This window comes from Pezoporus occidentalis, unplaced genomic scaffold (assembly GCF_034315485.1).
Source record: "Pezoporus occidentalis ecotype Australia unplaced genomic scaffold, CSIRO_AGI_Poc_V1 ctg48, whole genome shotgun sequence".
NCBI lineage: Eukaryota > Metazoa > Chordata > Aves > Psittaciformes > Psittacidae > Pezoporus > Pezoporus occidentalis.
This window is the reverse complement of record NW_026915813.1, coordinates 2571271-2598950: the sequence shown is the minus strand read 5'-3', so window position 1 is coordinate 2598950 and position 27680 is coordinate 2571271. Positions and strand designations below refer to the sequence as shown.

Sequence of the window (27680 nt, the reverse complement as noted above, 5' to 3'; positions counted from 1 at the left end):
TGCACCTAGGATTTAAATCAAGCTACTCATCCTGAGCCAGAATGATTTTCGGTTAAAATAAACCAGCAGTACTAGTATGCCTTAAAAAAAATGATGTTATGATTCAGATATTTCTACGCTTGCTATGCACAAATTGGCTTAATGTTGAAGTATATAATGATGCTGATTTAAGAGAACTGCTCTGACTTGGTACTGTTGAACAACGTTTTGGGCCTCTGGAAGCAAATCTTGGAGCTATTCATGGGAAGGGAGGTCCTGAAAAATAGCTGTGCAGGAGGCAGAAAGCAGCTGAGGTTCTGTCTTCTGTCTGATGCTTGACCTGATGTAGGAGCTAAAGTGTAGGCTGGAATACAGAGTGGTGTCTTGCTTCCTTTAGTATTTTTTAGGATGCCAGATTTCTAAGCATTGTGCCAATTCTGGATCTTGTTTTTAAACATGGACTCAAAAATTTCATCAGTGTTGACAAAAACACTGTTGTTATTGTTGAGTCCTGCAAGTGGAAAATTGCATCAAGTGTCCTGTGCAAATTGATCTAGCTTCATATATCCATGGCTAATGTTGAAAAAGTCTTGATAATTTTCTCTTTTAGAGTGAACAGAGTTTCATCAGTAATTAAGAGTGTGGTGGAAAGACACCAGCTTCAGGTGGCAGAACTTCTTTCTTTTTTACAAAATACTTCCCATCCAACCCCAATAAAGCTAGACTGTTCTCAATGAGAAATTTTCTGTGTTGGACAATTAACATGTTTTTATGCTAGTTAAAGCATTTCATTATTTAGCCTAGTGTTTCTTTTCATTTTGTTTGTTTTAAAATTCTTGCCAGTTGGGGTAGGACGTGACTGGGGGGTGAATGTTGGTGTGCTTGGGGAGTGACTTTGATGTTCTAGGAGTGAGGGAAGGAATAGATAAGTGTTTTTGAAAAGTGGATTCTCAGTTGGCTGGTAAAATTGGTACATGAATGGAAGTACATGCCTTCAGAACTGCGTGCTTGCATCCCATTGAATTTTGATTTTAGTTTTTTTTTCCTTACAACTATGATGCTACACTTTGACTTTCTAAAAGCTTTCTTCTATAGGATTTTACTCAAAGAATCATCATTGGTGGGGTTTTCTCTACAAGTTTCTTTGCTGTCCTGGTGAGTAGTCAGTGTCAGAGCTGGCTATCATTGCCTGTTCTGTTTGACGATGTTTATTTCCATTTATTTAATAAATAGGATATGCCTTTTTTTCTCTTCTGTTTATACAGTAGGTAGATGTTTAGGAACAGCATGTCAGCAGTTTGTACTGTGACTTGTTGACATTGACAGATGGAAACAAGAAATTGTCTTGCCTTGCCTGTGAGAATTAATCTCATCTTTGTTTCCAAAAAAAACTTCCAAAATATTGCATTGTATTTTGCCCTTAGGGTGCTGTAAATTTGATGTATTATTTTTTTGTTGCTGTATTTTAAACTCAGACTTTTTATTGTCTGAAAGGAGGGAGTTTGTCACACCAACCTTCAATAGTGTATTGCTATTCAGAACATTCTAAACATTTGCTTTGAAGTATTTAAGACAAATATGTGAACCTGTCAGACCGGGTCTAATGGAAAGTCTGCTGTGAAAGTTGGTGGCCTGGTTGTCTCGGGAGATAGATAAAGGAATAAGGCCTTCTTGATATCATACTGATATCATACTCATTACTGATCATACTGTGATCTATATATTGGTGGTTGAAATCTTATGAATGTAGCATAATCTTTTTCAAAACCAGTCACTGATCACTACAGTTCTACTGAATGATTATTTAACTTTGGTTATTTTTTTACATAGGTTGCAGTCAATGTATTCTTAAATTGACAGAAAAGATTCTGTCATACAGAATCTTTTATGGCAAGCATGGCAGGGAACAATTTTAGGATTGAAGGGTGTATCTGCATTGTAGAGGTACCTGAATATGCATTGACATAACTTTGTTGACTGTTGTGGAGAAATTTGAACTGTTGCTCTTAGTATTTTGTGGATAAATGTTTGTTCTGTGAATAGAGGAGTCTAGTCTGGTAATCCAGTGCCTTGAGCCCTAATATTTATTAGGAAAAAAAAATAAAAAGGAGTTAGTCAATGATTTTTTGCTATAAATTCCTTTGCATTCAAGAGCACGGTAGAGGAAAACTGTCTGAGAATTTTGCCATGCTGTTGGTTATTTGCTGCTCTTGTTGCTTGGCTGTTAATTGAATGCATGTTGTTTATTTTCACTAACACCCCTAGAGGCCCTCAGGGAATATCAAGTGTCACAGAGTGATAAAGCTAATATTTACTGAGCCCTTAAAACAAGAAGGGAGTGGTTGCTTATTTTATGGGGATCTAAATTAGTGTGTTGGAGAATATAGAATACTATGATATAGTTAGGTGATATTTTAATCTGTACTCTGGGTACTGGTTGCTTTTATGATAAGGAAAATCTGAAGGAGAAGGCTGTATGGTGTATTACTGCAATGTTTTTATTCTTATCTATGTATTTAGGGTCATGACAGATTAAAAATAATAACTTTGTAGCTTTGACAGACTAACTATTATGATTAAAAGAGTAAGTTCTACTGACTTTTTCAGTACAACAGTCTAAATCTGTATTGAATTTTGTGTATGTTGTTAGTCCTGTCGCATAGCTGTAGGCAGAAGAATCTTCTCACGATTCATCCTCTGTGGTCTTCACCTTTTCCACAGTGATATAAATATATAACCCTATTCATGCTATTTCTAGTTTACTTGCCTTTTGCCCCCCCAATTTATTTATTTATTTTTAATCCTCTTGGGGCTTGAGTTCAGTGAAGTAAGTGAAAATGTTGCCATAGTCTCTAATTGACTTTTTGGATTACTTCCCAAATGTATCTTCTGATATCAAGATATCACTTACTATATATATAGGACAGTGGTAGAAATAGAAATGTGATATAGAAACAAGAAAACAGTAAATCTTGTATTTACTTCATGGGTAATTTAATTGTAGAATAAATGTTTGCCTATTTTCTTACTAGAGCTTTAATGCTGGAGGTCTAGTAACCATGTTTTCATGCAAAAAGAGTAATTTATCTTTTCTTCCTGTGTACATTTGAGATTTTTAGCATACTTTATATCTTCATTATAACCGTTCTGTTGACAGAGCTTGCCTATTTTCATTGTTTCAGAACTGTTGGCATTATTTTGCTACTGCATTAATTCTGTGTGCTCTATCAGCTATTTCTAATAACAATGTGACTCATCTCTTTATGTCTGGATGAACGGAAAGCTGGCAAAAAAAATTCTTCTTGTCCATCTGAGTGTTCTCAGGCAGTGAAAGGGTTTTGTGAGGCCTTTAGGCTTTTATTCCCCTGTATGTGTAAATGCATATTTAGATTTTTTCTGCAATTACTCTGTCTTGATATTTTCAGATGTCACATCATCAAGATATTTAAGTGCACACCTCTAATGTGATGTAGGATGTATTTTATCAGTGCGACATGTTTTTTTAATGTATTTCATTTTTTTTTCACAATAAAAGCATTTGTATTCTTTAAAATTGCACCTCTCTTTTTTTTTTTCTTTCTTTTTCTAATCTGTGGATTGTGGGACTTTCTTCCTATTATGTAATATCTGATCCTGGAACTTTGATATACAGTGGTGGGAATCTGCCACACTTTGGCCCCCTGAGGGACTCTTCACTGTGCAAATCTCTGTTCCCTCCCAGAAAGTTGGTCTGGGATCTTGGTGTTCTGTACCAGGGAAGGACCCTTGTTTGGAAATGAATGCTTTTTAGAAATAGTCTCTTCAGGTATGGCTGTTGTCGCTTAGATTTGTTTCAGTTTGAGTGTACTAATGATGCCTTATTCAAATCTGTGTAATATTTTCTAATATGACTAAGCAGTACCTTTGAAATATAAAGGAAATATATACCTTGCTTCTTTTTGCATAAATTAATAGCCTTTTTAAGAAGACAAGTAACCTTTTATTATGTTGAAGCTGGCTGGGATGCTTGTCAGTCCAAATCCATGGACGCTATTGGCATGCAATAATTTAAAAAGCGCTTAACTGTATTTCATACTTCTGGTTTAACGTCACTTTTTTTTTGCTGTTTAAAACGACAATTTAATATTGTTTTGTTTTAGACATCCTTAGCTACACGTTTTGCTCAAGAAACATTTGGAAAACAGTACAGACAAACCATAGGATTGGACTTCTTCTTGAAGAGGATAATATTGCCAGGTAAGAAAATAAAAAGTAACACTGAAAGACTGGGCAGAAGTAAGGCTTCCAGAAACAGATTCTTCAAAGTAATGTATACCAAATAAGCTTAGTACAGTGCTTTTTATGGCAAAGTAAATTAGGTTATTCAAGTAAAATTTTGTTAGTATGTTCTTGACAGGTGACAAAGGGTTATGCATTTGCAACTTGCACCTAAAACACTGAATTCATATAAAAGGAATGCTATCTATATTAATGATTTTTATTATCTCTACTTGAGTGAACTCGCTGTCCGTGTGGATAGTGTAACATACAACAATGAAATGGAACTTTAAATATATTCATTCAAAGTATGTATGTGCTCTGAAAGAAATATATTTTTTTTTTAAATGAAATACACAACTTGTATTTGAGTTGTGTGAGAGAAGCATAATGCAGCTATGGAATCGCAGTGCTCTAATATGTGAATGCTGTTTTATGCAAGGCAGCATGAAATTGCTGGCATTTAATAGACCACTAAAATTTAGGGTCCCTCGGCACTCATAAAAATACAGTTTGAGCATTCAAGATGTTCAGTTCATGACTGCAAAGAAACTATTTAGATGCCAGTTGCAGCACACTGCATGGAAAATGAAAAGAAATAATTAAAAAAGAATAGTTGCTGGTAGAAGTTTGTCTCTGAACAATTGGGGATTTGAAATAAGGCTTTATTGATTTGTGTTTGCTCAATTTCTAAGTATGCAAGTATTTCATTAAATGCATTTTCTTCTGGCTTCAAAAATCAGAAGAAGATAGCAAAAGTGTGTGTAATTATTGTAATAATTGTAATATAAATCTTGTAGTGAGATTTGATAAAGCTGATGCAAGTTCAGTTCTGTAGTTCTCTTTTTTCCTTGTAGAGGACAAGGAGGGAAGCAAAGCCAGAAATGAAGCATTTTAGCTGTAACCTGAAGTTATAAGAAAATATATACAGTTCTTGAACTTATTTTGTTAAAATTATATTGCCAATAACTTCTTGATTATGTTTATATATTTTGGTAAGTGAAACAGAATAATCTTTTCAGACTATTCCTGCATTCACTATTTTGGTTTGGCAATTTTGCTGTATTTTTTTAGTATCTGGTGAGTGATAAAGTACCAAATTTCAGTGCTTATTTCTCCATAAAATCAACAGAATAATTTTTTTATTGTCCTGCTCATGCCTCTAAAAATACCAGTGTGTATAATACTTAACAGCAGTACTTGCAAGTGGAATGTGTACACAAATCATGCAGTGTGCATGCTGAGAACTTCTTTTTGCAAGTTTTTTTCCAGCTGTTAAGCATACAGGAGCTATTAGTCTGTTACTGGGATTCTAAATATTCTTGTGGAGTAGAAAATTTGTAAAATTATCAATTATTAATTCATTCATGTTTTGCTTTCTTCTAGTTTTATTTTGTAATAAAATCAGAATGTTTTGTAGCACCATATAGCACGAAAATGGCAACAAAGTCTGTACATCTGTTTTCCTCATTTATCATTAACAAAATAGTAATATTTGTGGAATGTGTTCATATTCAGAAAGACACATTTTTCTACAGATTGTCATTCAATGGTTTCGCCTATGCCCATGTATGTGTTTAGGTATCTGAGGGTTTCTGTGTCTTATAGGTAAGCTGAACTGGTGGTGGGGAGCGAGTGAAAGAAGAGGGAGGGAGGTAAAGTTTCTAAATACTGGAATGGGAAGCATTACTTAAGTAAGCGGATTTTTCTAATTTCTTGATTATTTCTGGGTTTGCAGAACTGCTGTGTTTACTTGAAAGGCTAATTCATACCACTGCACAGGAATTATGATATATGTATATCAATAGGAAAACCCCCTCAATTTCTCCTATTTAGTAGGAGAATTGGTGCATAACTGTGGTTCAGTAGTTGATTTTTTTTTTTCCCATAAACGAAGTTTTCAGAAGTTAAAATTACTGATTTCTAGAATTGCAGAGGTGTTTACATTAGGCCACATTAGGAATGTATGTTAGCTTGTAAAATACTGTTTTTCTGTTTTTTTGGGCTTTTTAAAAAATACTGTTATTTGTCTCCAGTTTTAGTAACTGATGCAGTTTTGCAATGAAAATAAGTATTTTATATGGTAAAACAATATGGTTTAATACAAATAGGAAAAGAATTAATTTTGAACAAAGCGACTTTAAGTGTTCAACTGTTGACAGTGACTTCACAAAGTTTGTTAAAAATATTTTTTTTTCAAATGCAAATCAACTTCAGTATATTTATTGATGCGGTGTCTTGTGTAGTCTGGATGCAACCACGGTGTAGATTTTACTGCGTATATAGTGTATCTGTTAGTCAAAGGGTCTGCTGGTAGAGATTCGTAAGAGCCTTAGTCGAATACGTTTAGGAGGGCTGTGGGGTGCAGTCCAGTAAACAGGATTCTTCTGTTAAAAATTTTTTTTTTCTAAGTCAGTGCAAAAAATGGGCAGACTCGTGTTTTTAGTTTCATCTTGACTGTGAATCGCTTCAAATAAGGTTAACCAATGCACCAGGTGTATTTCTGCAGGATCACTACTGAGTCACCCCAGTGGCTTCAGTTCATACCAGAAACAATCTAGATTCTTGCACGGTGTTGCCTCGATTAATTTAACTTCTCACTCGTGTATTTTCTACAGAGTAAAGAAGTACTAATGTTTTATTGTTCCATGTCAGCATATTGCATATTATTTTTATGGGATTCTTTAGTTCTTTTTATTGGTATGTTAATCTTGTTTCTTAAGAACTGTCTTGTTATGCATAGTTTCTTTTTGTTGTAATTTTCCAGTTTATATGTTCCTCCTAAATCTATGGAAAACCAGAAGATTTCAAACTCATTGCAGAAAACTTCATGTACTGTTATCATAGTTGTTAATTAAATATTTGCTATGCACATTGTCTGGAGTTTTTCCTTCTGTCAGAATAATCCTAATATCATTTTTTTCACCCATAAAATCAATTTCTGAACACAAAACAAGTATTATGGCACCTAACTGAAAAAAAAAAAAAAAGAAAAAGGAAAGGAAGGATTTTTCACTGGAGATGTTCAGCCTGAATTTCAGTAGTTAGTGAGGTCTTTATGAAGAATCACTTCACCTTAAATGAACATTCCAATCTTTTTTTTCCAGTTTCTTTTTTTTCTGTTGCAATGAAGGAAAGTAAATAATTCATAACAGTAGATTTTTAAGTTGAACAGTCACTGTTAGACCATTTAATTTAACTTCCTGCATTAAATTTTCTCAGATAATTTCATAGTTACCCAGATACTAAACCCATATGTTGTGCATGATTACTACTTTTAGGAAGAAAAATGAAGTTAGAAACTTTTTAAAGCATTTGAACACAAAATTAGGCATTTGAAAATTTGAGTTTGAGTGATAATATTTATAAAGCTTTTTTCCCCAATAGCTGACATGAATTACATGGTAAATTTCCAGAAGAATACAAACAACCAAGTTAGGGGTAGAACACTGCAGCATGTTAAGCCTTTGAGCATGTTTAGTTTGTTTACCCACTGAGGATGCATAATAATTTCTGACTGTAGATTGGCCAGCTTATCCATGCCAGATGCTATATGGAAGACTTTCCTGCATTGTTTGCAGTCACTTATGTTCTAAGCTTTAAATACATAGTATATGCACTGTCAAAAGAAATAAGCTTTTATTGAACTGGAATGTTATGATGTATTTATTGTCCTACAAATCGAATTCTTTATCTTACTGTTAGATAAAACCCAGTGTACCTGAAAAATACTGAGTAGGTAGTCCCACATTCATCTCTGTATATTTAAGAGCAAAGCAGCAGTTTAGGAAATCTGTGCTTTTAATCAGATTAAAGCAAGATGCTTCATAAAAATACAATATGGTATATTTAATACCATGAATAGCATATATTCAACTATATGGTTCTAATTTGCTGTTTATATTCACTGAGTGCTGGGATATATTTCTGTGGAGCACACTTCCTTACTTAATATGAGTGTGTTAGTTATAAATTGATTGTGAAATAGATCAGACTGTGTAAAATAAAGTTGTTAACAAGATAATTGAATTAAGAGTGTACCTTTCTTAGTAGCCAAAAATGATGTGTTCTTTTTTGCTCGACAATCAATTGTTGTGATGTAGAATTTTTTGCATTTTTTTTAAATCCAGGAGTAAAATTAATAAGGAGTTATGATTATTTGTGAGTATATAGAATTGTTGTTAACTTGTAAGTCATGTGAATTGTATGTAGGTTGGAAAAATTCTCATCAGACCTCACTGTATTAAAGTTTGGTGCTTCCAGGTAATAGTACAGTTTTGAAAAGTTTTCACCATGCAACATGAGCCAAATTATACTTTACTGTGTTTGTACGCATGTGTGTGTTTAGTCTGTGTTTGAGTTAATAGCTTGCAGAATATGTGTGACGGTATTAAATATTCTGTATTTTCACTGATCTTTTGTTTCGTTTTTGAAAGCCTGTTAACTGAAAGTGTTAGTGTCTCTCTCTCTCTCTCTATATATATATATATAAAAGAAAGTCAGTATAGCTTAAAAACTGTTTAGAGTAGAAAGGAAGATCTATTCTTGGTGTAGATTCTTCAAAGATGAAATTGGACATGTAGATCACGTCCAGTTTAGTTGCCTGCTTTGGGGTAGTGGGTGGAGGAAATAATCGTAGTTTTGCATCCTCAAGTTAGATGTGTGTCAGTATTTCCATTTTTCAATCTGTCATCTATGTAATTCTTTAACTGTATATTACTAAGAGCATCTCTACCAAATGCAGTTACTGTGAAGATTTTACCCGCTTCTAGATTTGTAAACTTGGAAGGGGGGGAGGGAAGGGCCATGGCATATGAAATAATGTGTTGAAGTTGGTATTAATTATATATTACCTTTCAATTCCAAATACTGTGCTTTAGAACTCTCTCTGTAAAGTTGTACAGTTTTCTTCATCAAAGTATACTATGTTATTTATAGTCAGGAATATTATACTATGCAATTCCACTTATTTTTCTGTTAATTTTGAATATGTTAATGTCTACCTGTAGTTTTACTACATCTTAACTTAGCTGGACACAAGTGAGTTTTTTCAAATGATACGTTCATTTTTGTGTTGAAATTTATTTGGTTACTATTGTATACCTGTAAAAGCTATTGCTGTTGATATACTACAGCTGTATTACCTGCTGTGATGATATATCCTTAATTTTATTTGTATTTAAATTTTCCAGGTTACCCAGTATCTGTATCATTTTCTTTTTCAGGAAATTTGAATGTTACTCTTCAAGTGTGGGATGTAGGGGGACAAACGATAGGAGGCAAAATGCTGGACAAATATATTTATGGAGCTCAGGTACAGTATAAATCATGATAATAGTATCTATAGTAATGATATAAAATTCCCTGAAACTTTCTTCTTAAAATTATACATATCTTACAGGTTATTATTTTGTAAATCTCACAAATGTTGAATCACTGCTTAACCTAAACTTAATTGATCTTAAACATGCACATCTAAATTTGGTATGCAGTTAATTTTTTAGAGCTGACTTGAAAATCAAAGCATGAGTACACGTTTGTAGATCTGAATAACTCTTAAGAGCAGATGTATGCATGTTTTCCATGCTTTGTGTCTTGAGTTAAGAAAAGCAATCATAGTAAATAAAAGGCTATTTGGATATCCACATGGTAGATATAGAGTGGCTGCTTTTGGAACAGATGCCTCCTGCGGGGAAAAGTAGAAGGAGGAAATTAAGGGCAATCCTACACCATTAAACTCATACATGCAACTGGAGTTCTAAGAGGGCAAAGAAAAGGAGGCAACCAGGTAGCTAAACATTTTTGCAGAACTCCTATCCAGTGAAAATTAATTCTATCTTGAGGTTAACTAAGCAACTTAAAGTGAATGGTAGGATTAAGTAAGAGCTAAATGTTATAGAAGTATCTAGAGTTATGAGATGATTTTGGAGGATGTAATATATTTCAAAGTTCTTAATATGAGCGATCCCAAAATATGCTCTGTTCTTTAATTTGGAGTTTGTAATGAGGACAATAGACATAACATGTTTTATTATTTAATGTTAAATTTATCTGAAAAGAATATGAATGCACATAATTTTTCCCCAGTACTTTAGGCAATAGGAATACCGAATCCTGAAACTTTTACTGGACAGAAACTTTGTACTAACAAGTACAGCACAGTAATGGCTAATTAAGGAGATCAGGATTTATTAGTAGGATAAAGACAAACTTGTCAATTTAACATTCTTTCACTTTCAAAAAATGTCAGAATGTTTGTGTTGCATCTGTTTTATAGCATTTTCTTATTTTTGATAAAAAACATTTTGCTGCCCTGTTAAAGATCTACCAAGCCACAGAAAAAAGTGGCTTCCATGACCGAGAATTTGATTGATCACAAATTGTTGCCGTATGCCCAAACTAAACTTGATGAAGGAAATAAAAGGCTATTAACTTCTTCTGTATTGAATTTGGTGATAAACTTAGGAGTTTCTTATCAGCAGTAGCAGGTCAAAAAGTTAATACCAGTGCCCCAAAGTAGTGAAAAAGTGGATATCAGTAAGCCTGAAGTTACAAAAGTTTGATTTTTCAGTCATTCTGAGCACATTAACAGGAAACCCCTACATCAAATCTGTTCTTCTTTAATCCTTCCCCAACCCTCATTGTAACCCTATTATTTTTTTTTTTTTTATAATGAACTGATAGCTGCTTTCTCTCCCATTGGTGTCATGTATTACCATTGTTTGTAATAGGCTTCTTACCATGAAAGCTGACTTGTAATGCACTTTTCTATTAGCTTTGTAACAGCATCATGTTAAAGACACATGAAACTATTTTCATCAATTCATGAAACACCATGAATAATTTGGAAAGGCACTGTGTGCAGCAGACTTCTAGGCAGAAGCTTATTTCATGTTGAAATGTATAGCTTTTTAGAAGAAAAAGAAGTAGGAGTGTTTAGAAAGAAAAATCATTGTAAGTATGTACAAAAATTCCTGTAAGTGGAGAGCAAAACAGCAAGAGAGTAACTGGGAAGAGCTAGCACGTACTTAGGAATTTTTAAGTGTTGCCAAACCAACCTGAATGCCTTCTGTGGTTGGATGATTGACTCTGTGGAGAGAAAAGCAGTTGATGTCCTTTACCTTGACTTCAGCAAGGCCTTTGGTATAATCTCCCATAATATTATTACAGACAACATGTAAAGATATAGACTAGATGGATGGACCATAGCGTGACTGGAAAACTGAATGGACAGCTGGACTTAAAGGGAGATGGTCCACTGCTCAGTGTCCTACTGGTGTGTGGTTCTAAGGCGTATTCCTTAGGGCTTTGTACAGAGGTCATGTCTTATTAATTCTTTGAACAGTGGAACAAATTATTGTTTGCAAATGGCACCAAGTTGGGGATGAATGTGCTGGAAGGCAGCTGCTGTTGAGAGAGGCTATTTGCTGTCTTGGAGCAGTCTTTTCCGTACCTGTTTTTAATCTGGTGTTGCTGCATCCTGTCTTGGTAGCTGAATTTCCTGATGGGGACTCTGCAAATTGCGGGGGGGAAAAAGAGCTCTCTGATCTTTATGAACAAAAGGTGCTAAAAAACAGCTTTCTGTCAGTGCTGATTAAAACTGACACATTTATCTCAGAATTGAGAGAGGCTAAGAGTAATTATATAGTCAGTTACCACAGCTGAACTGATAGACAGTAGCTCAATTACAGCTACTTAATCATGTGCATTTGGGTGACCATGTCCTCTGTATCAGCAGACAACTGTGGTAAAGTATAAGTAGACTGTAAGATGTTTTCACTTGTAAAATTAGCATTTCTGCAGATGTGCAAGATATCATAATGAAGTTACTCTTTGCTAAAATGAATAATCTGTGACTAGAAAAATATTTTAGAAATTTGGTCTGACATATTTCATAAATATTAATGAAAATTTTAAAGTTAATGTTGTTCCTTCATACTAAAGTCAGTCATAGGATGAGGGCAGCTGAGGATAAACCTGAAGAAGAAAACATACGGTTTTAATTAGTATTTTCTGTAGCTTTCTTTTATTGTGGCAGATCTTGACATAAACTTGACAGCTTTTAAATGTTGATTATCTAGTGTGAATATATTGCCTGGTTACAACACTTCCATAATAACAGTTCTGCTGTATAATAGTACCATTGCTGTTTGCGTGGCAAATATTTCAGAACCGCTCCCATCTCTTACCTGTAATTGCTACCCCTACCCACATATCTCATTTAAAGTATCTTTAAGAGCTGGCATATGCTACCTCATAAATTGGCTTGTTAATAGAATAAGAGTGCTGCAGACCCTACCTTCTCCAGAGACCAGCAAATCATTTCTGCAATATTCTCACTTTCCAGTGACCTATTTTTGAAAATACTCTAATTCCAAAACAAAAAGCACTCACATATGCACTAATACAGGCAGAATGTCTCTCTTACTAGGGTGCAATTATGCAAGCGGGGACTATTTACCATGTTGCTGGAGACTAGAGAATTAACGTGCTGTTCTTGGCATGTTGTCTGCCATGTGTTTCAAACCTTTTTCATGGCAGGGAAATGGGCTACTTCTGTGTAAAAAGGCCAGTGTTAGTTTCCTACCTTAGTTGCTCACACATAAGAAGGAAACAACAGCTTTTATACTATTTACTTGTTCTATACTCCATATACTGTGGAAAATATGTGTTTTTTTTTTTTTGTGATGGGGTTTCTATGTTAAATAAAAAAAGGTGAAATAAATTTTATCTATGAGTTACGACTAGTCCTTCATTAGTTACATATATCATACTAAGTTACTTGTAGAGTGCTGTTGTGGCAAAAATCAAAACAAGAAGTATTTCTTATGACCTGGATGCCATGCTGCCTTTTCTTGCATCTATGAGATGTCATGAGATGTCATGCCTGCCATCTTTGTTTCTTAAGTATAGCAAATATTGACAAGATTAAAAAAGAGAGAGGTTAAGAAAAGAACATGCTTTAGAGGAAATGTTTTATTTAGATCATGGAGAAAGGGGCCAAAAGGAAGTTAGGTGAGCTCTAATTGCAGACTATGTTCAATTATTTCTTTCATGGTAAATCCACTGTGAATGGCCTTTCTTCCAAACGTGTAGGTGGGCTCCAGTTGTGTAGAGTATATGTAGCAGAGCACTATTTGGTGAAGAATCAGAAACAAAGCTGGCCAATCTTAAATGCTCAGATTCTAGCTTTGTTTTATATCTAATCCTGATACAGCTCTTCAGTGGTGAAGATGGTAGATAGAAGATAGATAGTCTGTTCAGTTTTTCTGCAAGCTGCTGAGAGAACTTGACTGCTGTTGAAAGAAGCATGCCATGTGCGCTTTGTTATTTGCAACATTCAACCTTATGTCTGGGTTTTTTTAACTTTTAAAATACCTGTCCTTCAGCTTGAGTTTCTTCTTTTCCACTGAGCATTTAACAACATCAGTATGCCCTTTTTAGAGCAAGTCTTATGTTATGGAAGACAAACGTATATATACATGTCCAGGCACTTGGATAGTTATAAAAACAGTCAGGAAAAGTTAACTGAGATGCAAGATAGTGAGGAATAAATTATATAGAAGTTGGAAGCTGGAACTGGATGTTTAATTTTGGATTTGATTGGTAAAGGAGAAAAGATAGCAAGGAAAAAGGTGTATGTGAGTTCTTAATTTCTTTGAAGGAACTGATGAAAGCTGTTTCACGGAAATTAATAGCAGCCATATAAATATAACAAACAAGAACAAATTTTTCCAACTGTTAATGGCGTTGAAGGAAAAAACATATTTGTATTGCTATCATAGGGAAGTAGGAATTGAAAGGATCTAGGTAGGATCTTTTACTCTCTTCTGAAGCTATACATATACAATGTTTATTTCATTTTTATCAACCTTCAAAAATCCTCCAGTGTTGATGACTGTCTCTGAAGGTGGTATATTTCAGAGCTTCACTATTCTTATTGTCTACATGTTTGTTTTTTTTTTTCCCCTTATACGTAGCCTTGCTATAATCTTCTTACTGCAGTTAAACTTGTTGCTGTGTGCCATATTGATCACAGAACTGTAAGAAAGTTTGTAAGAAAGTTCAAGGTGGAAGGGATCTCCTTCTGCCTACATCTAGTCAAACCTCCTGCTCAGTGTATGGTCAGCTGTGAGATGGAGCTAGGTTGCTCAAGGCTTTAGCCACTTGTTCCTTCTTGAAAACCTCTGAGGATGGAGATGGAGCAACCTCTGTGAGCAATGTATTTGACTGCTTGAATCTCCTCCTGGTGAAAAAGCTCTTCCTTATATCTATTTTGAATTTCTCTTGTTTCAGTTTATGCCTGTTGTTTCATCCTCCTGACATGCACTTCTGTGAAGAGCCTTGCTCCATCTCCTTGATAGCTTCCTCATGTGTATGGAAAGGCTGCTTTTGGGTTCTCCCAAGGCCACCTCCTCTTCATGCTGAAGAATTCTGGTTCCCTCAGCTTTTCCTTATAGGATAAGTGTCCAGTCTTACAATTTTGGTGGCCCTTTGCTGAACTTACTCCACTTCATTGATGTTATGAGGGGCCTAAGACTGGATGTATTACTGCAGATATGATCTAACAAGTGCTGAGTAGAATGGAATAGATCCCTTGATCTAGTGACTGTGCTCATGCTAATACAGCCTAGGGTCATGTTGGCCATCCTTGCTGCCATGGAACACTGTTGGCTAATTCTTGGCTTGCTGTCTACCAAGACCTGCAGGTCATTTTCAGTTGCTTCCTAGCTAGTCAGTCTCCCCAGCTTATGTTGTTTATTCATCCCCAGATGCAGGGCACTGCATTTGTCCTGGTTGAATGCTGAAAGGTTCCTGTTCATTCATTCCTTAAGTGTGTTCCTTAAGCATTTCTTAAGCCTTGGGCCTATTGGCTGGTCTTCCCAAATTAGTTTCATCTGCAGACTATATATAAAAGCATATAAAAAGATAATGGTTATCTTCTCTTGAAACTTTTACCAGTATCATCATAACTGCCATCAGTGTTGCATTAAAATACAAGGTTTTATTCAAACTTCTGATGTCAGCCATGGTTTCTAAACCTCCAGCACTATTACTAGTCTCTTCTAGTTTACCGTTTTCCTGACATTTAGCATCCAAAGCTGGATGCATTATTTCACATGGAATGTTTCATGGCACTGTGATATTTGCATTTTTTCTATAAAATAAGCTTGACATATTCAACTGTGATCTACTATAAGTCCTTGATCCTGTTGTATGGAACCTGCTACAAAGCCAGATGTTTCCTATTGTGCAGGTAATTATTGCTTCCTTTGAACTTGTCCTGGGACTTACTGAATTGCATCCTGTTATTTTTAGCTTGTTTCTCATCACGTAATCTAAACTATCTTCAAATAATCTTGTGGTCTGTACCAGTTTGTTGTCATCTGTGAAATTCATTTAAAAAATGTGCATCCTATTTTGTGGTCTAAGACACTGTTCATGAAACTGAGAAGTAAAGCTTGTCCCAGACAAATGCCTGAAAACACTTGACTTGAAAAAAATCTCTGCTGTTGACAGTGGCTCATTGAAGCAGCTAATTTTGTATGTGTTATATTGGGGTCTTTTTTTGGAATATTTATACAAATTTTATGTGAGGGACAGTGTGCAGTTGCAGGGATTTTTTTTTTTTTTTTTTCTTCAGATGTGACCATCATGAGGCCAAATACAAAAGAAGCCAATTCTGATTTTATTCCTCATCAAGATTAGAGTGAGATGGAAAGCCTCAGTAATTGAGAGGACAGTGATTTGTGAGAGCTAATATTACAATTATGGAGGGGAGGAGGCAGGTGTTTGGGCTGTCAGTAGGCATTATAATATTGGACATTAGCTCTGAGGAATCTTCAAAGTAATATCTTCTGTGAATACTTGTTAAGTGTTAAGTAGCCTGGCACAAAACCTCTGAAATATATGGGATTGCCTTCTGACCACATCTTTAGTTTCTTCTTTGAAAGTTTAAAGTTTGCCAGTGTTTCTTGCTTGTCTCCTACAGCAGTGGCCTTTCTTCTCAAAGGAGAGTAGAGAAACAAGTTGGGCAATGTGCTGAAGTGTACAATTGAACTGGCTTTTTTTCCTTTTTTCCCTTCAAAAAGAGAGCAGTGAAACTACAAATAACATCAGCTAAAATAAAAGTCCTTCTCCATTGTGATTTTTACCTTATCAGTAGTGTGAAGTGCTTTTGGGGTTTTCATAAAGCATATGCAGTTTGGAATATTTCTAATATAACTAATTGTGCCCTTTATTGAATTGTCTTTTTTTTTTTACTACCCTTGTAGTTCTGTTAGCATCTGAATTTGGAACATGTGGAATGCTGGAGATATACTGCAATAATGTGTTTATTACAGAGATTTATAATTCCTTTAATTATTCCTGAAAAGATGCAATGCCATTATTTGTTAATGCTCTGTTTTATGATAATAGTAATTTAGGCAGATGCAAATTTCACCATGGTAAAATTTTTTTATGTCAAGTAATATTTTTTTATGTATCTTGTTATTTAGGCTGTTCTCTTGGTTTATGATATTACCAATGGCCAGAGTTTTGAAAATTTAGAAGACTGGTATAATGCAGTAAAAAAAGTGAATGAAGAATCAGAAACACAGCCACTTGTGGCCTTGGTTGGAAATAAAAGTAAGTTATTAATATTTAAATATTAATTTAAATGCTCCTGATGTTGCTTTCGATTGAAGAAATGGGACAGGGCATATATCTTAGTAAAATGAAACTAAATACCATCTTACGTGATGTTGCTGTATACAGATGACATATTTGGGTGTACCTCAGGATTCTGGTTCTGGGCAGTGTGGTTGAGAGACTTGCTGCATCATGCTTTACCTAGCCTGCAGCCTCTCTCCTTGTGTTTTCTTTTCTTGGAGAGCAGCACACAGGAGTAGAGATCTCTCTCACCGATGTTTGAATTTGGTAAGGCCTCAGGATGTAGCCGTGGCACGCATCTGGAATGGAGAACTGGGAAGCATTCCTGGGTGTAATATTGGATGGTTCTGGATGTCAAGAGACTGCTAAATTAAGTGCTGGTGTATATATATTATTTAAAATAATTACATATATAGTTATATATATATGTAAATATATATAATATATATATAAATAAAATACTATATATTACCTAAAATAGCTACAATGTTATGCAGTAGGCATAATATTCAAGTTGCTTATTAGGCTGTGTTTTTGTATGCTATCTGTAGTTTTGCATGAGGTTACTTATTTCCCGTTGTTTTGGGATTTTTTTAGCCTGTCCTCTTTTGATCATGTAAGTATAATAATGAATTTCTGCTGACCACCAAAATGTGCTACTTTAAATAATCATCACCTAGGTAATTTCCGAATTAGATGCATTCCAGATTCCCCCATTTCCAAATAAGAAATTTTGTATTAACATCGTTATTAGCATATCTCTGGACTTGATCCTGTCTCTCTTACCTTTTTTTTTTTTTTTTTTGAAGATGCTAAAAGGAAGATAAACCAATTTTAGAAGCAAAGTGGTAGAAGCAGATACAGATTTTAATTTTTTTAAAAATGTAAATGTATTTATTTGAATAACAAAAACTAAATTTGATTTATTTTACTTTCCAAGTAATTCATGTCCATGTCACAATGTCCTTAACATGAACAACTCCCCCCAAAAAGCCCCTCATCTAGCAAGTTAGTATTGTTTAAAAGCATTTGAAAACAATGTAGAAACAACACTTTCATTCAGAACCCTTAATTGTAATGTTGCTAGCTAGTGTGATGCTGTAACATGATATTAATTATGAAAGGCTACTTATTTTCTGGGAAGAAAACAGAGAATCTCTTAGAGTTACAATATATAAATAGCACTTCTGAAAGTATAACATAGACTGTGTTCTACTCTAGCAGACCAGAGTCAAGAATACAGATTCTGTTGAAATTCAGATGAAAAATATTTTTCACTGATTTATATTTTGCCCCAAAATTGGACTTCCTAGCTGGAGTTCTGCAAATCTTATGAGATATCTACAGTAAGATACACTGTAATATGGAATAAATAATATTCTTTTGCTGGAATCACACCACAGATGGAAAATCAGACACTGGTTTCCATTTGAAGCAGTTTCATTTCTGTTATATACCTAGAGTATATATTCTCATATATGTGTCTGCAATTCTTTAATATCCAAGTATTTCCTTAGGAGCATCTGCTGATAGTATCTGGTTTTGTAGGTGAGTTTCCAGATAAAGGCTGACACTACTGTAAGGGCTTTCATCTTATGACAGTAGCAGCTGAAGGACCAGCATGCTTGCTACCTTGTTTTCCTTCATAAGCTGTGCCTAAAGAAGGAAAGCAAAATATTGCTTCCATGTGAGTCTAAGGATGACTGATGTTGTTGCACATGTGGAGCATGCAGGGGATGCGGTTCACAGGGGTCACTTTTTAATTTATTTCAGCAGATAAAAATTAAATTTTTAGTAGTGTATTGCTTTTCTGAATTCTATAGCATTAGAAGAAAAGCTAGGGGGGGCTTCCACCCCAATGCTTTAATGACCTGTGAGAAGTAACTAGTCAGACTCCTATTGTTTCATAAATATCAGACAAGGTAAGTGTTTATTTAGAAGCGTGGTGTTGACTTCTGCATATTATGAAAGGATAAAGCTACCAGTACTAACAAGTTCTTTAGGTGGAATCACTGTGTTCAGAATAGCTCAAGTTCTTTACTCAGTAACTGAGAAGACAGTTGCAAGAGCAGTAATAGGTTTAAAGCGATTTGATGAACTGATGAATTTATTTGACCCCTTCAGATATTGGAAGGCTGCTATGAGGTCTCCATACAGCCTTCTCTTCTCCCGGCTGAACTTTCTCAGCTTATCTTCATATAGGAGGTGCTCCAGTCCTCTGATCATCCTCGTGGCCCTTCTCTGGATTTTTGTTCCAACAGTTCCATGTCCTTTTAATGTTGAGGACACCAGAACTGCACACAGTGCTCCAAGTGAAGTCTCACAAGAGCAGAGTAGAGGGGCAGGATCGCCTCCTTCAACCTGCTGGTCACGCTCCTTTTGATGCAGCCCAGCATATGGTTGGCTTTCTGGGCTGCAACTGCACACTGAAGCCACCTCATGTTCATTTTCTCATCAACCAGCACCCCCGAGTCCTTCTCTGCAGGGCTGCTCTGAATCTCTGCCCAACCTGTAGCTGTGCCTGGGATTGCTCCGACCCAGGTGTAGGACCTTGCACTTGGCATGGTTAAACTTCATGAGGTTGGCATCAGCCCACCTCACAAGCGTGTGGAGGTCCCTCTGGATGGCATTCCTTCCCTCCAGCGTATCAAGATCAGTCCCAACACCAATTCCTAAGGGACACCACTCGTTGCTGGTCTCCAGCCAGACATTGAGCCATTGACCACAACTCTTTGCATGCAGCCATCCAGCCAGTTCTTTATCCACCGAGTGGCCCATCTATCAAATTGATGTCTCCAATTTAGAGACAAGGATGTCATGCAGGACAGTGTTGAACACTTTGCACAAGTCCAGATAAATGACATCAACTCTCTACCCCTGTCCATCAGTTCCATAGCCCCACCATAGAAGGCCACCAAATGGGTCAGGCAGGATTTCCCCTTAGTGAAGCCATGCTGGCTGTCACCAAGCGCCTTGTTTATCATGTGCCTTAGCATGCCTTCCAGGAGAATCTGCTCCAAGATTTTGCCAGGCACAGAGGTTAGACTGACTGCTCTGTAATTCCCTGGGTCGTCCATTTTCCCCTTCTTGAAAATGGGGGTTATATTTCCCTTTTTCCAGTTGTCGGGAACTTCACCTGACTGTCATGATTTTTCAAATATGATGGACAGTGGCTTAGCAACTTCATCTGCCAGCCCCTTCAGGACCCGTGGATGGATCTCATCAGGTCCCATGGGCTTGTGCATGTTCAGGTTCTTGAGACGTTCTCGAGCCAGATCCTCTTCTACAGTGGGCCCAAGGTCTTAATCTTCACAGTCCCTGCGTCTGCCTTCCAAGACTTGGGTGGTGTGGTGAGAGCCTTTGCCAGTGAAGACCGAGGCAAAGAAGTCATTCAGAACCTCGGCCTGCTCCAAATCCAGGGTAGCCAGTTCTCCTGACAGCTTCCGGAGAGGGGCTATGTTGTCCCTAATCTGTCTTTTATTCCCTACATGCTCATTATCTTTCATATCCCTAGCCAAGTTTAATTCTAACTGAGCCTTAGCTTTCCTAACCTAGTCCCTAACTTCCCGAACAGCATCTCTGTATTATTCCCAGGCCGCTTGTCCTTGTTTCCACCTTTTATAATCCTCTTTTTTCCCTTCAAAGTTTCCTCAGCAGCTCCTTATCCATCCTGGCCCTCCTGCTGCACTTCCTTCTAGTTAGGATGCAACATTCCTGAGCTTGTAGCAGGTGATCCTTGAATATCAACCAACAGTCTTGGGCCCCCCCTGCCCTCTAGGGCTATATCCCATATATTATGTTCTCATTTGTCCGTTTTCACTTAGTAATACTGTCTGACGGAAATGCATGTTTCTCCATTTTGCAGTCTTCCTATGTGAAAGTGGTACTTTATTTAAGATAACTGTTTTCTTCCTGGGTGCTTAGTTTTATTTTTCATTCCTCTTCCTTCCCATGCATTTTTTTCTTTTCCATAGGCTGACCTACTCATTTGGTCAGAAAGAGTAGAAAACTGATTTGAGTCAAGATCTTACCAAGATTATCAGTTAACTCTGTCTTTACATAGATTTTTGTCTATGTGTTTTGTAAACAACAAAAGGAATTTTAACATTTAATGTAGATTTTTTTTTCATATTAAGTCAGAGGATCTTCATAATCCTAAAATATACAGTTGGCACTGAATCTTAAATTTAACTTTCCTTGTAACTAACTTTGCAGTATTTTGATCTTACTTTATATTGTGTTTGAAATGTGCTTTTTGTGTGTGTGTTGCTAATACCACTTTATTTGCACCAGAAATAGGGGAATAAGCCTTATTGTTAAGATTAACAAACTTCTTTGAGTTTCAGTGCAGTAACTTAAAACTTTTGTAGGTAGGTTGCTGTCAAATACTTTGACTTATATTGAATAATATAAATGAGACAATAGTTACCAAGTATATTGTGTTTTGTGCACTTAGGTTCTTTGCTTAAATTTGGTATTGACAGAGTTCGGTAATCAGATAGATCTTCTAGACATTAGTATGAATTAGAGAGGTTTTACTGTGTTTTGTATAGGTGATGTGTATCTTTCCTTTATGCCTTGACTCCTTCATATATTTTCCTCTGCAGTAATCTGTGAGCAGTCTCTTCAAGTGTCGTACCAACATTTTCAATGGATATATTGTAAACAAAAATTAACCCAGGTTGCATGGGAGCTACACTCATTTTGATTTATGGTCCGAGGGCGGTGGTTATCTGTAGCTTATAAAGGGGGTAGGAATTATCAGGTACCAGTGTATTGTGGATAGATGAATGATTTGTATTCTTAGAGATATTAACCAGATCCACTTCTCAATAAAGACTAATAACTCAGATTTTTAAACAGTCTTCATGACAGATGAGGGCACAAAGGAGAATGCATCAACACTAATTAAGAATGTTGACCGTTTGTTCGTCTTAGCCATGATTAATTGATCTTGGAGTGCTATCTCTGAACAGGAAGTGGTATGCTGTTACATTGTGAAGTTTAAAGGTTACATTTTAGTGTACCCTTTAGCTTGCCTTTACATACAACTTAAAATGTTTTTACCTCTCTTATCTGAACACAGAAAGAAACATTTTCCAGCCCAGATACCAATGAATGTTTGGTGTACTGTGTACTAATGTGAATCTGACTGGGAACAGCACATACCCAGACTGCTTTAGGCCATTGGCTGCCTTACATACTTAGTTTCCTCAGTTCTACTCAGAAAATTTCTTCATTAATACTCACCTTGATATTTTTGATTTATTAAAATTCAGAACAATGCAATCATTCTCTTGTTCCTTCCAGCCTTCCCCAGTTTTCTCTTCTTATTTCTTTTGGGCTTGCCCTTGTTAGGTGTTCACCTGTGATTAAAACAAGTGTTGAGCAGCAAATGCAAAGACCCCTGTTCTTTTGAGTCTTATGTCCGATTAAACTAAAGTTCCTGTATGCCTGACAGCAGGTCCAGTCACCTGAGCCTCACACATGCTCCTGGGATTGGAGGGTAAACTACCTACATGTAGAGACTCCTTTAAAAAGAAAACCTTGTCCTATACTACGGTCAATTTACCAACTCATTTGAATAAATGTAGAATGCTACCCTGTTTTAAAATATGTATAGAATGTTTGTCTTGACAAACTTGTAAGATTAATAGAAAATGGCAGCCCTATGGATTTGTTTGTTTCAATGGTTGGTTAACTTTTTTCCAAGATGTTTTTAAGGAGGAACTTCAATGAAAGGGGAAATCACAGGTGAAAATCAATGTTTTATTCACCATAATAATACGTTTCCAATCCGTTGACTGGATATGCTCTGTGTTACTTTAGAGATGGGAGCAACTTAGGAGCACACAGTTTTGAATGAGAAAATTATGTTGCTTGTCTGAGAGAGAATCTGTCCTGCAAGATTTTGATCCCAAATAATGCTTGGCTTAATAGTAATGGTGCTGGCTACCCTCACTGCTGAAGTGATCTATTTAATTATGTCTGTTAAATTTCTGTGTGGCTAAGTCTACTAAACTATGTTATATGCTACACAGAAATACATAATCGGAGCCTGAGCTGCAAGTGTCTTTGTTTAGAAAGTGGCTGAGCTCACATAAAATTATACAGAACAAAAGAAGGAAGGTTTATTGCTATTGTGTGGTATTTACTTAGACATATTCCATTGGCTGAGAAAATGGAAAGCACCTGACAGCATAGATCACAATGGTTCTGGCCCCAATCTTCATGCATTGTGCTGTGATAAATGTATCTCTTGCATCTGGTTGCAAATTAGCTGATTTTTTACTTGGACCCTTCTTTCAGAATCCTGCATAAAATGATCACTTGGATGAGAAGTCACATGGGAATGTCACACAACGGGAAGATTTAGCAGCTGCTAAATCACCTGATTAAAGGAATATTTTTAGACTTCTGGACTTTCTTCCAGTGCTGTAGCATTTCTGGAGCATGTATACAGGATGTGTTTTGATGGTGGCTGTCAAAAGCCAACTGGCCTGTGCCAGAATACTAACAACAAAAGTAGAGTAGAAAGGGGAAATACTCTGTTGTGCTTCTCAAAAGATAATTAATAGTCATTATTATAATTTTCTGCCCTACCTGTCTAAAGTCTGGTTTCTGATGTTCAACACAGATAGGATTAGTTATTAGTAGTGAGTTTGTTTTTTATTGTGTTCTGCTACCGTATGGAATTCAGTATAGGGATGAAACTGAGTAATATACACATCTTGCATGTAGAAGATATATTACTGTTATACCACTTGTCTGAGTTTGAGGTTTGTACAGCTAGACAGAGCTCTGATAGAAACAGGTGTAATTCCATGAAAATCAATGAATTTGCATTCATTTGAACCAGGACAAAGTAGATAATGTACAAACTGCTGATATTAATGTTTTCTTATTCAGATTGTATGGTGCTTTAAAAAGAAAGTGAGGATAGCCATTAAGAAGTCCAACTGTTAGACAATTATTATGCTTTTACATTTTAGTGACCATGAATTATCTGGTTTCTTCTTCACGCACTTACAATCTTGAGGCTGCACTTCAGTTTTTTATTTGGGCACATAATTTTTGCCTGCTAAGACCAACCACTGATTAGGACCAAGTTCAAGGACCTGGTAGAATATTGTTAATGTAGCTGGAACTCAAATGCCGGTGTGACAGAAATGCCTATAAATAATGTATTGTCATTCACAAGCAGTTATGCTTACATTCAGAGAAAAATTTAAAGATGTCATTGAAAAATGGAAATAAACCATTTAAATACAAAGGTTAGAACAATATATGTATCCTATTCTTATAATAATGCACAAATGAAATGCTGAGAGATCTCTTACTGTTTCCATGGATTTTGTCTGTAGTTTATTTAGCAGCGTAGACGTACATCTAATAAAAAAGATGCTGCATAAACCATAGTCCAGGCTGAATGTGCTTCTGTTTTTGGTTTAGGTAGAAATGTTTTTTCTGGCTGCGTCCTTCATACTTAGGTCTTCTTACAACAAATGGAAAGCCCTTAATTGTACCTAAGGGAATAGTTAATCTATGGTGGACATATGGTGGACAAAAGCTGAGTCTAGTAAATGAAAAAAATTGTAAACAGAAAATGTGTGAATGTCTGCACAGTCTGAGAGTCATGGGAGATATTGTAATGTTGGATTGTAGCTTATTTAAAGATAATTTGCTATTCTTTTCTATTAGTATATTAATGGAAGTCAGTGCAGCTAAAATATGTAGTTTTAAAAACCAGACCATTTCATGTCTGTTTTCTTGGATTGAAAAAAATACCTACTTTTAAGACAGGACAGAATATCTTCTCTTTGCAAGTTGTTCTGCTCCCACCTTTGCCATATGACATAAATGGGATTTGATTTCATTAGTGGAATGGAGCTCTCTGAATTTTTTTAAATTTGTAACATTTGATTGGAGGCAGTTAATCAGTGTTAACCCTGAGAAGCTCTTGGACTTTATGGGTTCGAGCATTATATGTGGTTGCACTGCTCCAGCAAAAGGTTAAGTATTAATGGAAAATGTTCACAGCCCTTTTACTCAAAGAAAACATGTTACTTGTAAGTTTTCTTTTGATTTTACTTTTACAGTTACATTGAATGTCTTCATTCATTTAGCCATCCATAAAGCAAATATTGTTGCACATGCAGTGGATAATAAGTCTTTTTAGGACTACTTGTGTGGTATGTCACAGATCATTAACTGCAAGTAACCACCTGACTTGAGGGAAGTCTGGAAGCATCATTACAGTGAAATAAGCTTTTATTTCTGTATCACTGCAGCACATTGATTTGTAGGAATGTCTCCATTAGCTACTGTGGAAATATATTCTCATATATTATTATTAAAGGAAGTTGATGAGAGAGGATAACCAAATTTCAAGTGTGAATAGAGCATTAGTTATTAGGACTTTGGACAAAGTGGGAAAAGGACAAGTGCTACTATAGCATTATTTTCTATTTAAAAGCTAGATAAGTCAGTAAAATAATTTTGTAATGCGCCACAGTTTCAGAGTCAGTCTGATAAATACAGTAACAGTTGTACAGTATTTGTGTACACTGCAACTTCAGCAGAAATGCATATAATAATTGAATGTGTTTACTATTCTGTACAGGCAGAAAGTGTGGAAGAGAAGTTTCTTCCTAATCACCAGGAAAAATGAGCTTTTTCTATTTATTTAAATGAACCATAAACATTTAAGATTTTTATTGGAAGTAAACAGTAATTATTTCAGCTCAATTTAGAGGATGAAGGGTAGCTTGTATCAATATGGGGAATAATAATAATGAATAACCACCATTAATATGATCAAGTTTGTAGTGTGAAGAATGCAGTTCTGAAACATTGTTCTGAAAATATGTTAGAAAATTTGAGGTTCTTACAGAGCTTAAAGTTAGGATAATACTGTAAGATTATCTTGCTATGTTTCTGTTTTTCAAAATAATTTGCAGTCAGCTCCTTTAGGAGCACAATACAATAGAAGATGAATAAATTAGTAAAGTGTTCAAATCAGCCTCTCAATGGCATGAATGGTATGAACTATGTGCATGCAGATGTAAGAATGCATTATATGTATATTTAAAACTGTGTATTTATCAGGACATTGTCATGTTTATTGGGGATTTGCAAGAGAATAAGCAGAAATTAAAGGTACTATTTCAAGTTTAGTCCACAAGCTCCAAATACTCGATATAATGAGGCATACTGAGCTTATGATGCCCATTTCAGTATAGGAGCATGTATATGCTGCTAAATGTGTGGCTTTTTTGATAGAGCTTTTAGCATATTAATGCCTTCATGACATTAACACCTCTTGTTATGAATTCTTCATTGTTCCAGTATTTGAGATGGTATGTCCTGATGAGGTTCTGAATGAGCTGCAATATTTTCCTCCTGTCTACTTTTTTAGTTTATTTTATAAGTCATTTTTTTCTGAGGGGGGATAAAAAGTTTAGGCTAGAAAGGTTCTGGGTTTTCCTTGAAGTTACTTACTACATTCATTACTTCTTGTCATGCTACAATAACTTCTTGCTACAGTGACTGTAACTTGCTACAACACTACTGATGTCTATCAGGATCTGTTACTGAAAATGTCTGGACTTAATAATGTTTGAACTTACATGTTTGTTTTGGGTGTTTTCCTGTGAATATGAAAGGTTTTTATTTTTGAAGTTGTTTTAAGCTACACAGTAGAAGAAAATGTAATGAAAGAATAAAGAATAGTCATTGTAGAGATCTCTACTGGCAGCTAATACCTCTCCTATTTAATAATTAACAGTTTTCTTGGGCTGGATTTTTGGAGGACGTATGTTAAGATGACCTCCTCTTACAATGTAAGTTTTGCAGTTTTATTTTGGGAATAGTGTATCCAAAAGGTTTCCAGAGAAAAGTTACTGGTGTAGTTGCATGTTTAAGTGGTTGATCACTAGGGCAATAATGCTGGTGTCTGAGCACAGCCAGTACTTTTTCCAGCTGCTTTATAGTGATATCTTGAAGCTTAAAATGTAATCTATATGGGTAAGCCACAAAAGCCACTATATATTAAAGCAGACTCTGACAGTAAATCAAAATTGAACAGCTGGCAACACTACTACAGTCATAAACTTATTTATTAAAAAAACTAAACAGAAGAATTATATTAAAAAGAGAGGAATATGTTCTACAGGCCAGTGGATATTGCTTAAAACCTGGAAAGTGCTGCAGATTAAGGGCCCAATTTATGAACATCTGTTCTGGCAGTTTCTTTGAGATTGTCATGTTCTTTACAATTAAAGTGTGAAACATGTCGTATTCTCCCCCCCTCCCCACCCTGTACTAATCATGCTTTTCTGCAGTTCATAAAACTTGCATTGAGCCTTATGCAACTGGGCCTGTCTGCTTTACACACTTGCTAGAGTAATTACTATTCATGGAAGACTAAGTACTATAGCAACATCACAGTCCCACGGTATACACTTATCCTGACTTGTTCCAAGTAGACTCATTGGCTTTCAAAAGCAATGAAAGAGCACTAAAGTTTCCTTCATATGTGTAAGCTTAGAGCATACCAATGAACTAACAATAATGGAAATAGGTCACTTGAGAGCAAAATAGACAGAAAAATGTCTTGTATGTGGTTTCTTTAAAATTGAAGCATGCTTACCTATCTGCTGTTTTGCTCTTTAACAGTCACTAAACTAACTGTTAACTCCCCTAATATCTTAATTTTGAAATAAAAGATGATAGAATGATTAATTGCGATGTTTACACTTAGTACCGTACGTTTTTATCATATTGGCAGG

General features: G+C 35.6%; 1 protein-coding gene across 5 annotated transcripts in view; it reads left to right on the top strand.

The window, feature by feature from the left end:
* Window positions 1-27680, top strand: part of RAB28 (RAB28, member RAS oncogene family) — a 61888-nt gene that overhangs the window by 3131 nt on the left and 31077 nt on the right. For 2 of the 5 annotated variants that reach the window (XM_062636395.1, XM_062636396.1), the window contains exons 2-4: window positions 4119-4215; window positions 9462-9550; window positions 16737-16866. In XM_062636395.1, coding sequence (XP_062492379.1) covers window positions 4119-4215; window positions 9462-9550; window positions 16737-16866 — 316 coding nt within the window. Of the gene's footprint in view, window positions 1-366; window positions 645-1074; window positions 1135-4118; window positions 4216-9461; window positions 9551-16736; window positions 16867-27680 lie in introns of those variants that run through there. The other 3 variants (XM_062636392.1, XM_062636393.1, XM_062636394.1) reach the window with 3 other exon arrangements.